The 14425-nt window shown below is 47.1% G+C and overlaps 1 protein-coding gene across 7 annotated transcripts; it reads right to left on the bottom strand.

The window, feature by feature from the left end:
• Positions 1-409: 409 nt before the first annotated feature.
• LOC123097133 (uncharacterized) lies at positions 410-9217 on the bottom strand. 7 transcript variants are annotated; one of them, XM_044518886.1, is made up of 5 exons: positions 8952-9217; positions 8005-8151; positions 7531-7740; positions 2898-6895; positions 410-2799 (listed from the first exon to the last, which is right to left on the bottom strand). In XM_044518886.1, the coding sequence occupies exon 4, from the start codon at positions 3843-3845 to the stop codon at positions 2901-2903; it is 945 nt and encodes a 314-aa protein (XP_044374821.1). In that variant the 5' UTR covers positions 3846-6895; positions 7531-7740; positions 8005-8151; positions 8952-9217; the 3' UTR covers positions 410-2799; positions 2898-2900. The 7 variants fall into 7 exon arrangements, with proteins under 7 accessions (XP_044374821.1, XP_044374822.1, XP_044374818.1 ...); XM_044518887.1 differs by having other exon boundaries at positions 410-2712; positions 8952-9216; XM_044518883.1 differs by having other exon boundaries at positions 8952-9204.
• Between the last annotated feature and the right edge of the window lie 5208 nt (positions 9218-14425).

Raw genomic sequence — 14425 nt, 5'->3', positions numbered from 1 at the left:
AGGATCGGATTACTGCCCCGGCACCACATGCATCCAAGCACCCACTTCTCCTGCTCCTTTACCTGCTTATTATCAGCAGCAAAATAATGCTTGCCAAGTCCTCCGCGGCATGACACACCCACCTAGGCAACTACTTTGGATTCCGGAGTTCCTCACCTCTCCCATACAACATCCTAAGTCACATACATAGGTGTTCTTCCTATAGGGAAGAGATTGTATTTAAGATCCACAAATTCAGATCACCAAGCAATGTGCCCTTTTCCTTTCAGAGGGAAGTGGCCATGAGAAGTCACAAATTTGTTCCAGCTCCCTCCATGCTTCTTTGACATAAATACAGCCCCAAAAACAGTGATAAAAGATTCCCCTGAAGCAATACGAGCAGCTTAGCAGATATTTACTCTTTCGCCTCTTAAGCTCACCTCCAACAGCAATACTCCAAAGAGAAATACACCAAAAACAGTTTTTTACACAGACCATGGTAGCATCATATCCATCCACAAACACACATCACGCTAACATCAGACCCAATGTTAGCAGCACTCTTCTCACAAGGACCTATTCCTCATCAATTTGGATTACAATCCATGGATTCATCAAGCTATTGCCATTACAAGGGAGGAGGAGATCACCAGAGGAAGGAGAAGAGGAAGACAGAAGCAGAGGAGGCCGAAGCCGTCCTGATCCGAGCCGACTTGTCTGTTGCCGATGGCCTCGTTATGTAGTTGCTTTCTTGCCAGGTCTCCGTGGAGCTCAAGCCGAGCAGCATATGGCCCAGCCCAGCACACTAGTAGGGTTCACTAACATTCCCCACTCCTTAAAATTCAGCTTGACCTCAAGCTGATGCCATGGCGAACCTCCTGGATCCCATGGTACTTGATGCTTCATGACTTCGCCGAGGTTGCGGTGGGTGCCGTAGTTGAGGCGAAGCCTGGCGAGGTTGGGGTAGCAGATGAAGCCGACTTGCTCAAGGAAGTAGTCGTTGCTGGTTTTCACTTGGTCGCAGGAAGCGTCGAGGTAGTAGTGTTGGTTAACATAGACTTGGTTGAAATAGTAAGCCTGGTCGAGGTCCTGGTCGCAGCAGTAGGGTGGAGCTGCAACATTCCTCCTTCCTTTTGATCCCGCTTGTTTGTTGCGTCTAGCAAGTTCCAGGAGCGTTTGAACATCTAGCATTCTTCAGAGCAGATGCACCTGTCTAGCATCACAATATTGCAGCAAGTAATCCAGTAGGGAGAGACTATTTTTGTCTATAACTGAATTTGTTGTATGAACATGTGCCCACAAGATGCATGACCAAACTGCAGATGTGTTTTGAATCACCCTCAAAATGTCAATCCAGCTGGACCATGCAAATTTCCATAGAGAAACAAAACCATAGGGAAAAATCATTCCAGCAGTTACAGGTCCACAGTGGTAAGGAACTGAATCTGCTGCCGATGACAAGTACTTAGATGCTTCCAGATATCGTGGTTGAAAAATCCTCTTAACATGACCGAAAGATCCAAACAGACCATCCTCAATGGCCACTTCTTCGACACAAATTTCAGGATATGCAGAAGCCAAAGCAACATGGTGTTCTGTGTGTTGCTGACAGAAAGTGTCAAGACAATTGAACTGGTACAGGAACAATTGCCACTTGTCCTTAGGTCTGTTGGCGCACACAGCAGAGCTAGTCGTTGGCGGTGGCGTGAAGAGGTCAGGCTCAAGCTTCGCTGATGCCGCCGCCGGTGTAGTAGTTGCCAGTGTCGACGCTAGAATACCAAACCAAAAATAACTTGGATTCCAGAACTTGTTCGGGTACAAGCTATAATACCACTCCTTGAAATGCACCAGAGCAACCACAAACCAAAGAAATTGCAAGGAATCCCCTTCTCGCATCGGTGGCGGCCAAGCTGGTCGGAACGCCAGAAAATTGCAATAGTCTCTGTCATGCTTCAGCTGCTCTTGTTGGCGATAGTCAAGTACGCTGACCGGCTGCAGTTCAGTCAAAATAAAGAGGAATGGTGACCAAGGAACAGACTGCCACTGACAATGATTAGAACCCAACAAAGACCAAGCAATCTTCCATTGGTCTCTCGTACAGATGTATTTCAACCAAGGTCCAATGGTTAGAAGTGCAAGAGCATCAAAATCAGGACCCAATATTTCACAAGCATCAAGAAAGCATGTGACCCATGCTAATCCATGACTTATTACTAGTTCACTACTTGTTGCAAAAACTTGTCGCTGCTGGTGTTTATATGAGGAATTAAGACCCAGCTGATGGATGAAACTACTGCCTTGAGCATGGATAATCGTGGTTGAATTAATTGCTCGCTGTCCAGGATCCCACGGCAATGCCAATAATTCCTCAGAACTATACCGGATACCAGTAAGAAAGCATGCCGAACCATTGCCAACATGAGCTGTAACAAGTAGCTTGCTACTTGTGTCAATTCCATTTCTGCGTGGCCACTTACCACATCCTGTAGTTAACAAGTAGGACCTTGAACAGCCAAAACTCCAATTTCCTACATCCCACGGCCGTTGTGGTAACTTGTAATTCATATTGGAAATGGGGTGATCTGCTACCGATAGTACCTTGTGGAGCCTTCGTTGAGACTTGAAAACTCTCCACTGACCCAAATATTGCTGAGTAGTAAGATTGCCAATAACAAATAGAGCATCAAATTCATTTGCTGCATGAACATGGATAAAATCACTGCTATTGCCCCTCTGCGCAAAAGGAAAAAAACCACTCATATCCAGTAAGCTGCATTTCTTGTGCCCATACATGAGAGCAGGTGGCGGCCACACACACTTCTGAACATATTGCAATAGTGGCAAGCAAATTGATGCAGTAGTCATTGGAAATAATTCACATGGAAGGAACTTTCGAGCGCGAGATGAAGGAAGCTTACAAGCTACGATGACATGTGCCATTTAAGTAGTGACTTGTCCTGCTCCTTGGTGACATTGATGCTGTCGTTACTGTTGAGCAACTGGAACATGTTGACCTTCTTGACACGAGCACTCCTCAAAACTGGTGGCATAAGACTAGAGTGGAAGTAGGCACACGCTACTCTCGTGAGCGGACATACACCGAGTGCAAATTCTGGCGATTCCATGCTCGTGTCTTGGTCTAAACTTTCTGTAGAACACCTGGAGAGCGCTGACATAGGAACACTTGGGAACACGCTGATGGCACCTATGTACGTCTTGAGGTGGAGATCATCGAGGCAAACCAATGGGGCAGCCACACTTGGAGCGAGTTCCATTGCTGCTGACGCCTCCACAGCGACAGAGACGAGAGTTGTAGCATTGTCCCCGCCTGGGCTCGCGTCGACGGTGTCCATAGGCACCGCAGAGGGAATGTGTGTAGATGTCAACGCACACACAGAGGCCATGGCCGAACTGGTGTTGGAGACGGCATCGTGCGTGAGGGAGTTCATCACGGTTGAGCTGTCGCCCGAGATGTCCAGCATGGGGGTCGGACTGAAGGCCACGGCCGCTGGCTCGAGGTCGAAGAAGCCGCGCTCAGGGACGACACTGACGGTGACCTTGGACGAAGCTAATGTTGCGGTGGGAGTGGGCGCTGACATTGACCCGGTGACGGCGCGGCTTGGGCATTGCGTCGAACACGTTGCGGGCGACATGGCAGCGAGGCCGGTGCCATGGGATGCGGCCATGCCCCGGTCGTTGCTGAGCCGTAGAGTGGCCCGGCGATTGATGGAGGCCTCGGTGGTGGTCGCAGCAGGCATGCCGGACGTGGTGGCGACGACGTTGTGGACGCCCACCGCTCGAGCATGGCGTCTCTCTTTGATCTCCTCGCAGATGCGTTGCCTCGAGCCATCGGTGTAGGCACGCATCTCCTTGACGGCCGGCTGTACCGCCCGATTGACGGCCGCCTCCACGGCCGCCTCGATGGAGCTCACTAGTCGTGCCTTCTAATCCATGGAATTGGGGCTGAGTGGTGGAATTGAAGAAGGGTGGTAGGGATTGGCTCTGAATACCAATTCCAATTGTTAGCAGCACTCTTCTCACAAGGACCTATTCCTCATCAATGTGGATTAGAAGCCATGGATTCATCAAGCTATCGCCATTACAAGGGAGGAGGAGATCACCAGAGGAAGAGGAAGGAGAAGTGGAAGACAGAAGCAGATGAGGCCGAAGCCGTCCTGATCCGAGCCGACTTGTCTGTTACCGATGGCCTCGTTCGTATATGTAGTTGCTTTCTTGCCAGGCCTCCGTGCAGCTCAAGCCGAGCAGCATATGGCCCAGCCCAGCACACTAGTAGGGTTCGCTAACACCCAAACATGAGAGAGAGAGAGAGAGGAGATGAGACAGCAAGGCCAGCACACGGGAGCAGTGTCGCTACCGGTAGAGGGTCGCGCTCGCCAACAGGGGCAGGAGGGCAGGGGTGCTGCTGTGGCCTCAAGGCGAGGCAGATGCAGATGGGTACGTCGTGGGCTCGTGGCAGACCAGCGATGGCAGCCGACACGTGCAGGGGTGGGGTGCAGTATCGGGGTGGATGCGGAGAGCTTGGATGTCTATGGGAGTACAACGGGCAAAGGTCAGAGGCGACGGCTATCTGTGTATCATGAAAGTTTGCATAATATAATCTGACAAAAAAAAAGCACCACACAAAAATTAGGGCGCTACTCTGCGCCAGCGCACCGGCCCAAACGATTCGGCCGGTCGCCCTGGGACCGTACGATGCAATGACTGCTAGCCGTCAGATGTGTCTTCTCGCTTCGTTCCTTTTCTCCATCGTCTTCCTGAAAAATTGCAGCCCCGCACACCGCAGTGAGAGGCGGCTGCGCGAGTGCCCATCGACCTCCGCCGTAATTTGCCGCCCTGCCGCCGGTCGCCGCCCTCGCCGGTGGTCAGCGCCTCCCATACGTTTCTCGTCGGTCGCCAACCGGGTCGCCACCCTCGCTACCGTGCTGGGTCAAATCTCCTCCTCCCCCCTCCCACCAACCACCGTTCGAGCAGCCCCGGCGACCTTGTAGCGCGCCTCGCCGCGGTGGCCGTCGCAGTTCGCCGCGGTGACCTGTCACAGCTAAAAAAAGCTTCGGTTGTTGCAGCTTTGGAATTGCTGGTTCCAGCAAAATTAGATATTGGTTGAAGCAAATTTTCTCCCCGGTTGTATCAAAAATTGCTTTGCATCTCTGAAAAACATAGGCTCCAGCAAAAAATCCAAAGGTTCCAGCAAAAAAAGGTGCTGGTTGAAGCAAAACTGCTCGCCGATTGTATCCAAAATTGCTTGCCGATCCCATCGAAGAAGAAAGCCATTGCCGCCGTGAACAAACACCGCCATGGGTGGATGTAGCAAAATTTATCTTCAATTCCAACAAAATCATAACATGGTTGTAGCAAAAAACGACTGGAGAAACATGTGATGTCATGGAGATAGATGTAGCACAAATCCGCAAAACGCCAGTAGTAACAAAAACCAAAAACAGTTGTAGCAAAATGGTTCGCCGGTTCCAACAAAATTAACGTGGTAGCAGGATTTTGATGGGTCGGCGGTAGCAAATACATGGGCTGGTTCCAGCAAAAAAAAACATGCTTGTAGCAAATTCTGCGACGGCGGCCGTGGAGAGGAGCACAACCAGATGAGGGCGCCATGGCGACAAAGCGCTGGTTGCCGCACGCTCGCGCCGATGGATGGGCAGCCGCTCGCCGTATCGGCGTGAGGCGGGTGGATAGTGGCCGCTCGCCGGAGCAGTGCGGGCAGGTGGTGGTGGGCTCGCCGGAGCAAGGATGCGGCGGCACGAGCCAGAGGCGGAGGCGAGGCAGGCGAGAGGATGAGTGGATGAGGATGTGCGGTTGCTGGGATAAGGACGTTGGTGCCTGATATTGCGCGTGGGACCCATGGCCACGTGGTGTGCGTGAGGCACTGCAGCAGTTGTGCTGTGCGCGACCAGAGCGGCGCGACCGGCCGAAAGTTCGGCCGGCACGCCGGATACGAGTATTTCCCCAAAAATTATACCAACAATCGTATCTAACATATATGCTTAGTTTGGCAGTGAAGTATTTTTAAAGTTAAAGGATTGGAAAACCATGGTATTCTAATGCTTAGCGAACCAATACTTTAGTATTGGAAAAAGAGGTCCAGCCCTCTTTTTCATATACTTCAAAAATAGTGTAGTTTCCTAAATATGCAAGTATATAAAACTACAGTTTTGGCTAAAGCCAAACGCCTCAAAGTATTTAATACTCCAGTATTTCTGAAAACCAAAGTATTCTTGTAATGCTTAAAAAATACTGAGCTCCCAAGCGGGGCCTAAACAAAGATCTTGATTCTGCTTTCTGTAACATAGGGAGTGCAGAAATTATAAGTTTGTTCCCAGTTTTACAATTAAGTTTAGTGGCTCAGACATCCAAGCTCTAGATCAATACTTAGCATGAATTTCTCTACTCCATATATCTAGGTCCACTAATTGAGTTTACCTTAGCAGCATGGAACCACTATTCCATGGCAACAATTTGCTTTACACCACAGCCGCATATGACCGCACATGCTCACATATGAGGACAAACATGCAGTGTGAAATGTGAATGCAGACACACCATATTACATCAATTAAGTTTCTGTGTCGGTGGACAATTTATTAGCTATAGCAAAAATGTCTATGCATTGCAACAGGAGAAAGAGTATTCGGCACCCTCCTTCCAAAAGAACACAACACATCTAAATTGATAAATATCAATATGAAAATTCATTATAATGAACAAGCCAAATTATGCCATGTCTCTATGCTAGGTAAAATTTGGGCCGTGTGCAGCATAACCCAAAGAGACACAGTATATGATGGCAGTTAAATCTATCAATGAATTTCAGTTACATGCCTTTGAGTCGCCGACTAATAGTGTGCCATTATTCTTAGATAGATTACCCATGTGCCTCCTTGAACTGAAACATCAAGCAAAACACAAGAGACAATGTCAATTTCTATTTCTCAAAGCACAAAGAATGGTACAAAAGTAAAACAATAAATTTGGTCTCATACTATGGATATTACAAAAAATTGTTTCAATCATTAAATACAGAGACACAAATTAGAATTATATGAGTTTGCAAACCTGGATTGATTATTAAGTACCGCAGTTCCGGAAATGAACAAAAGAATTGGTTGCCCGATGTCATGTTTCCTAGACACTCATGCAAAGGGCTAGCGGGTAGCAGATTCTAAATCAACATTTCTGACAACCCTACCATACTGTGCATGTACAACTTCAAATCCAGACAAAACATGATAATAAAAAAAGGAAAATACATTTAACATACATGTGCCCCATGGTCTGCAATCAAAATTAGCTAATTCGGCTCGCGTTTGCTGAATTTCTTACGCCATCCAAATCACCCTCTTTTCCATTACTTTCTTTGTTCCACCAACTCAAAATTTCCATTACCCTTCTGCTATAATTGACACGCATTCTTACAAACAACACAATTATATTAACTAACAATAATCAAAGTTTCCACTCCACAAATGTGTTAGTGGGATACCCAAGAGTCAGGAGCAATGAAAGAGATAATGTATGCACCTTGAACGAGTAAGTTCCTGTTGAAGGCCATCAATCTTTGCATTCAGCATCCTTAAGTCTTAAATGTTGTTTATCTGATCTATCCCCACCCAGCTCCTGCGTGAGTGATGCAACCTTGCACATAATTCTTTCCTGATAGCAAGGACCTTCTCAATTTCACCACAGAGATGCACAGCCTCATCTCAAATATTTTCAATCACTGAAACCTATCTACCCAAATATGAATCTTTCAGACTTGAATCAAACAGGGAGCAAACAAGAACTTGTTGATGAACTTATTTGCTCATGGAGTTAAATCAAACACGGAGCAAACAGAGAATCAAACTGAAGTGTAGCATCTCAAATATTTTCAATCACTGAAAGCTATCTACAGAAATATGAATCTAATCATTTAGAGCAGGTCAAGGAGAACAGTACTTTTCATGATTCTAGATGAAACTTTTATAGAATAATTTGGGAAAAGTTGATACATACCTCAGGTGTAGCATGTTCAGACCGCAGATGTTCTTCCGGCTCAGGTGTAGCACGCTCGGGCCGCGGATGTTCTTCTGGCTCAGGTGTAGCACGCTCGGACGACGGTTGTTCTTCCGGCGGACTTGACAGAGTCGACATTGGACGATTCTTCAAAAGTTGCGATATGATGTGATTTAATGGAGGTTTTTTTGGCATACAATTAGTTGAACATTTTGATTAGTAGTCCAGCATTATCTCATATGGTTACTACTGTAGGTTTCAACTATGGATGTAGTATCGCAGTTATCGTGTGCTATCACTGATAGCTTATACATTGCCCTCTACTTTTGTTAAAGCTAAAGGATGTTAAATAGGAAAACCACTCTCCATTCTTTGTCTATTTTTCCCTTTGTTGATAAACCGTTTACTTCAAAGCAATATTAATCCTTACTTTGGTAATATTCCACCATTGGCTTCCTTCATAGTAGTACAGCTAAGCTCTTTCAAGCCTTATTAATGGTAAAAGTTACTTTACTTATTTAGCTGAATACAAGTGATTGGTTTACATAGGAAATCAGCGGCCAAATTAGCAATTACAGAATAACGGGATTTCAACCCAAAAGTCGATAAATAAATAAAGTGTGATGTTAGTTTTTTTGCCATCGTATACAACCAGCAACCCTAATGCGCATATATTCCTTTTAGAACACATTAAGCCACTATTAGCTAGAATCTCGATATCTATATGATCAAGCAAAAGCTTAAAATTACTACAAATTGTAATCTCCCAAATACCATGCATTCGCTCAGCTTCTCTGTATATAACTCAGATCCTTCATTGCATCTCTAATCTTACTTCAGGAAAAAAATGACGAATCTAAATCAGCTAAGCCGATACAGTGTATATAACCCCAACCATGGACCAGTTGACACAGGTAACTGAAGCATAAGAATCGATGCTCAATTACCTTGGATCCAGATGGTGCCATTGACTTCTTGAGGAGGGGCAATGACCACGGCGTCAGACTGAGGCTATGGGCAGCTGCTTCCACTCGGGGCGGGCTACATGGACGGGAGGTGGAGACGGTTACAGAGAGAAAAGATAAGAACAGAACAGGGAGGGGGGAGAAGATGTGATGCGGAGCATCCTACGATCATCCCCATGTACACTACGACTACTCCCCAAGCCCCAAGTGCCCACATGTTGAGACCTCGAGCATACGCCATTGGACCTAAGGTGAACTCGCTCCTTTCTGAATCTTCCCTTTCTGCATGTAAGACATGGATGCTACTTCAAGCGCGGACCTTGTGCATACTCAGGTACACCCGAGGAGACCATGGAGAGCCCAAGGACCAAGGCCAAGTGTGCGCGGGAGTGAAGGAAGGAGAAGGAAGAAGAGCCAGCTGCTACAGCAGCCGGACATCCAGACATGTCCCGGACATCTGGCCCCGGCCGGACATCCGGCATCGGCTATCCAGAGAGCACCGCAAAGGACCAGCGCGGCCCGGACATCTGGCCATCACCCCAGACATCCGGCTCCCCCTGAAGCCTGGGACATTCGGCCCGCCTATCCAGAGAGCACAGGAGCGGGCAAGTCTAGCTCGCACATCCGGCCAGAGGCCCGGACATCCGGCTCCTCACGAGCCGTCGGACATCCGGCCCCCAGCCTGGACATCCGGTGCCCCTACATAGATGCGGACCGAGAGCCCATGTAAACTCTCTCCCACTTACCCCTTCGTGGCCCTAGACTATATATACTCCCCCACCTCCTCCTAGTTAGGGTTAGCGTTGTGATAGCTCATATGTGAGATAGAGCCTCGCTCATCCATCCGGATGCGAGGGACCGACACCTCTTCGGAGAAGATCCACTTGGATTCAAGACCCCTTACGGGAAGACCTCAAGACCTCCTTACGGAGATGAACCGGTTACCCTATGTATCGTCATTTGTTGGATTCGGACCGTGTGATCTCTATGTGTACTCGGATCTAGCATATGTGTGGCCTAATCTCGTTGGTTTGAGTGTTTCTCTTGTGTTTCCTTTCGTGATTTCCCCTTGTGTTCTTCGTGTTCATTGCGGGATCAGCTCCTTTCGTGAAAGATCGGCCCTCTAGGGTTCCACCCTACATCATCTTGGATCAAAGCAAGGTTGATCACGAATTTGGAGCCCCTCATCTCTTCGTTTTCTAGCCTAATTTTGTTGTTTTCTTCCCCAATTTCGAAAATCCCCACCAAAAATAGCCCCAATTTTTTTTGTGATTTGTTGGTTTGATGAAGTTTTGTTGGATTTGATCCGTGGATTTGCTTTGTTACTAGTGGATCTAGCATTACCCCAAGTTCCACTTTCCGTCCACGAAATCTCTCCAATTTTGCCCCCAAAATCATCAATTTTCGCCCCCAAAATCAAGTTCCTCGAGTTCATCCTCGGATTTGGAGCCCGGACATCCGGCCCGTAGCCCCGGACATCTGGCCCGTAGGCCCGGACATCCGGCTCCTGGAGCGCAAATCGCGCGCGGTTCTGGACATCAGGTCCCGGATTTCCGGCCAAACCCCCGGATGTTCGGGCCCTGGGATTTCAGCCTTCGGTGTTTCACCGTTTTGACCATAACTAATTCATCCGGAGTCCTTTTTTTGACGTTCTTTAGCTCGTTTTGAAGCTATTGACATCCCCCATCCCATAAAAATACTTCCAACACCATTTGACTTCATCAAATTTTTGGAACGTTGGCATCTTTGCCTAGGGCTTCCACCATATCATCCGCATAACCACCACCGACTTCCGCAACCTAACCCATTTTGTTCCCCATTCCATTTGTGGTTGTTTGAGTTGTGATTCGAGTCTCCTAAGGTGTTTCGGCTACTTAGGGACGATTGCTTCTTCATCAACCACCACCATAACTTTCGCATAGGCTTGCCCACCATACACTTCCGCCAACCCAACTTAACCCAATTTTGTTTGTGTTGTGAGTTGTGTCTCCTAAGGTGTTTCGACTACTTAGGGACGGCGAGTTCAACTTTGACACCGTGTATAGTCCACCACCTTACCCTCCACTTCCGCATTGCGTACTCAAAACCCATCATTGCATTTCCGCAATCCCATTGAGCTTCCGCAAAACCACCACCGCTTTCCGCTACCACCATTTTGACATTTGACGTTTGAGATTTTGAGTTCGCGGTTTTTTTTTCATTTCCTAAGGTGTTTCGGCTAATTAGGAACGGTGCGACATCGAGAACACCGCCACACATCATCGCCACGAGGTCGTCATCGATATTGACCACTTCATCATTATCCGTCCTTATGTACACTCGACAAAACATTGACGGTAACCTCGACGACATCCGTTGTATATTCTCCTTGCCATTGCATTGTTAACCCCTAGCCCATTTTGCGTCACTTACCTATCGAGACTAGCCATTTGAGTATTGTCGGCAACGTTACTTGTGCACATTAGTGATCATTGGTCTACACCTTCCATTACATACATACCATATCATATTGGTATCATCATATCATCTCTTGTGCCACAAGTTTGTTCCCGCATATACATAATTGCTATCTTGGTTTGTACATTTCGCATAGTGGCCATATCAAAAAAAGGAATAAAGCTTTTAAGCAAAGAAAAAAAGAACAAAGAAGCTTGTAAGCAAGTGCCATAGCATCATACCACATTGCATATAAGATTGTCATATCCGATCATCTTGGATCATCTTGAGAGGAACATCGGGAACCATATATACATAGCACAATTGGGATAGAAGTCGTTGCATTTTTGCCTCCTATAGGTTGTGCACAAGTGTCGTATCCGCCTATTGAGCAATCGTGCTAGCGTCTCTCTAGAGTTGTGCAACAAGAGCATTTTCTGTGGATTCCACATTTTGAGCTCATTCCTTGGTTGCACGACCCCATTTATCTATCTGTGTGTGCGTTCCCGTGTGCCATTCATTGCTATTGGTCTACTTGTTTCACTTGCGAATTTGTGAATCTCTTTCAACATTATTGACTCTTGCTAGCATTTTGCATCAAATTTTTGTGCCACTATCCTCACCGAGCTCCACCATAAGCCTTACTTGTGTAGGTGTGAGAAATTGACGAGATCGGTACCAATTGTGCTATTTCCTTGTTACATCATTGGGTGATAATTGATCCATTTTCAACATCGATCAAGGTACATTTGGTATAGTTGTCTCCTTTCTTCCACTCATATTTGCTCGAGACTTGTGATGGATAGGAAAGGCATTTCATCTCCGGTCTTCGACAACAACGACGGCGTGAACAACTACATCACCAAAGCGTCCATCTTCGATCTACAACGACAAATGCAAGGTGTACAATCAAGATTGCGAGAGCGCATCGACAACCTCGCCATTGACATACGACACTCCGAAGCACATACAAGAGACTACTTCGACAACAAGCTTTCCGCACAAAAGGAAGAGCAAGATGCAAAGATGGAGGAGATTCGGACCTTGTTGATCAACCGTTCTCCCCCTTCATCATCCTCAAGGCGACGGCGAGCAAGTCGATCATCTACGGAGCACCCAAGCGATGCAAGCGCAATTCGTCCATGTCCACATCTACATGGCGACCATCATCACATTCGTGATACAAATCGTCATGAAGGGCAAGTCACCTCCAAGCATCATGTGCACGACGACGACGAACGACATCTACTACGAGCTCAAGTACGACAAAGACACCATCATCATGAAGATGCTCGACACGCGCCTACCTACAAGTCCCAACAAGCTCTACATCAAGCTACATCCAAACTTCATCAGCACAAGAGAAGACTGTGAGACAAGAACCACCAAGAGGATGCTACGGCTACTACCACCACCACTTCGGCATCTTTGCCAAGTGCTATCAAGGCATCTTCGCCTTTGACATACGGCATCTTCGCCTACTTCCCATGAGTTCGCCTACATCGACATCTTCAACAACAAGGCGACCACCTACGAGCGAGGGCGACACTTCCATCTTCGAAAGCCCCTCAAGGAAGATGGCCGAGCATGGTAATTTCCCTTTGGTCATGGAGACGAGCTACGAGGTGCCACATCATATGGACCTCCAACAACAAGACGGTGATAAGAAGGTCGAGCTAGGTCCATCCCCTTCGACTACGGCGACGAGCATGAACCTCTTCAACAACATCAAGACGGCGCCCATATTGGACTCATACTCCGAGTCAAGCTACGAGACCGCACATGAGACATTATCTTTGGTCTCGGAGGAGAGTGATGTTTTGCCACATTCTACGACATTCACCTTTGGAGGCGTTATGGATGAGGAGGTTGAGCATGGGACTATCCCTTCAACCAAGGCGAAGATAGGAGTTGAGCATGGAGACATTTGCACCAACATCCCTCCGACACCCACATATGAAGAGATGCCCCAATTCCCATGTGAGGAGAGCCACCCCACCATGAGTGATATGAGTGACTCCACCGTATGTGACATTGAGTGCATTTCCTATGAGAGGATGAGTCTGACCACCACTAGCCCCACACATGAGAGCATGCCACACATCCTATGTGAGGTTGAGAGCCATTTGAGTGACTCCACCAACCATACGAGTGAGAGCATCCAAGAGGGAGTGAGTGAGCCACAACACTTAGTGAGTGAGGTAGTTGAGAGGGCACGTGAGGCCAATATGATTTCTAACAACCTAACCTCTACTCCGAGTGTGTTTTCTTCAGTGCTAGATCTCCTACATGACGACATGCCTACCCTCGACGAGTCCATCCCTCTAATGGCAAAACCGATGGCCATGGTGGAAGACTATGCACCACCCACATGGTTCCATCAAGATGAAGATGATCACGACTTGGTCTTCGACATCTCACCTACAACACATGAGCGATGCTCCAAAGGTAACATAGGTGATGGTGCTTCTCTTGTCCCACTAGCTAACTATCTCACAAATGATTGCTTGCATGATGTTGATCCACCCATGCTTCATGCTAGTGAGAATTCCTCATGTCATGACTTACCCATTTATGATGAATATGATGATGAGCATGTTGAGTTGCCTAGTTGTGATGCTATGCTCCATAGGATATCATGTGAAAATTCTATTGGTCACTTCATGTTTGACAATCCATTAAACTTGTCATATGCTATGAGTGAGATCTCCCATATTGCATCATTTCAATGTCAACATAGTAACTATGCATTCCCCATTAAAATAAATCCCATTTGCACTTATGGCATAGATGACGAGATGGTGGTCATTGGCTTTTGTTTTTCATGCGATGATATTGCCATGCTTCCTTTACATGATTTGCGCAATTCATATACTATGCCATGCCATGATCACAATGCTTCGGTTATGCATTGTCTTGGATGTTGTCAATATTCTCCATGTGATGTTTCCACTAAAGCTCATGAGGAGACTCCCATAGTTTCCTCATACATATTAGGAGATTTTAATGCATTCCATACT

Source organism: Triticum aestivum, chromosome 4D, assembly GCF_018294505.1.
Source record: "Triticum aestivum cultivar Chinese Spring chromosome 4D, IWGSC CS RefSeq v2.1, whole genome shotgun sequence".
In the NCBI taxonomy this organism is placed as follows: Eukaryota; Viridiplantae; Streptophyta; class Magnoliopsida; order Poales; family Poaceae; genus Triticum; species Triticum aestivum.
This window is presented reverse-complemented; position numbering and strand designations above follow the sequence as displayed.

Coding starts and splice junctions, on each gene's coding strand:
- LOC123097133 (XM_044518880.1), bottom strand. CDS start 2,919: ATGGCACATGTCATCGTAGCTTGTAAGCTTCCTTCATCTCGCGCTCGA.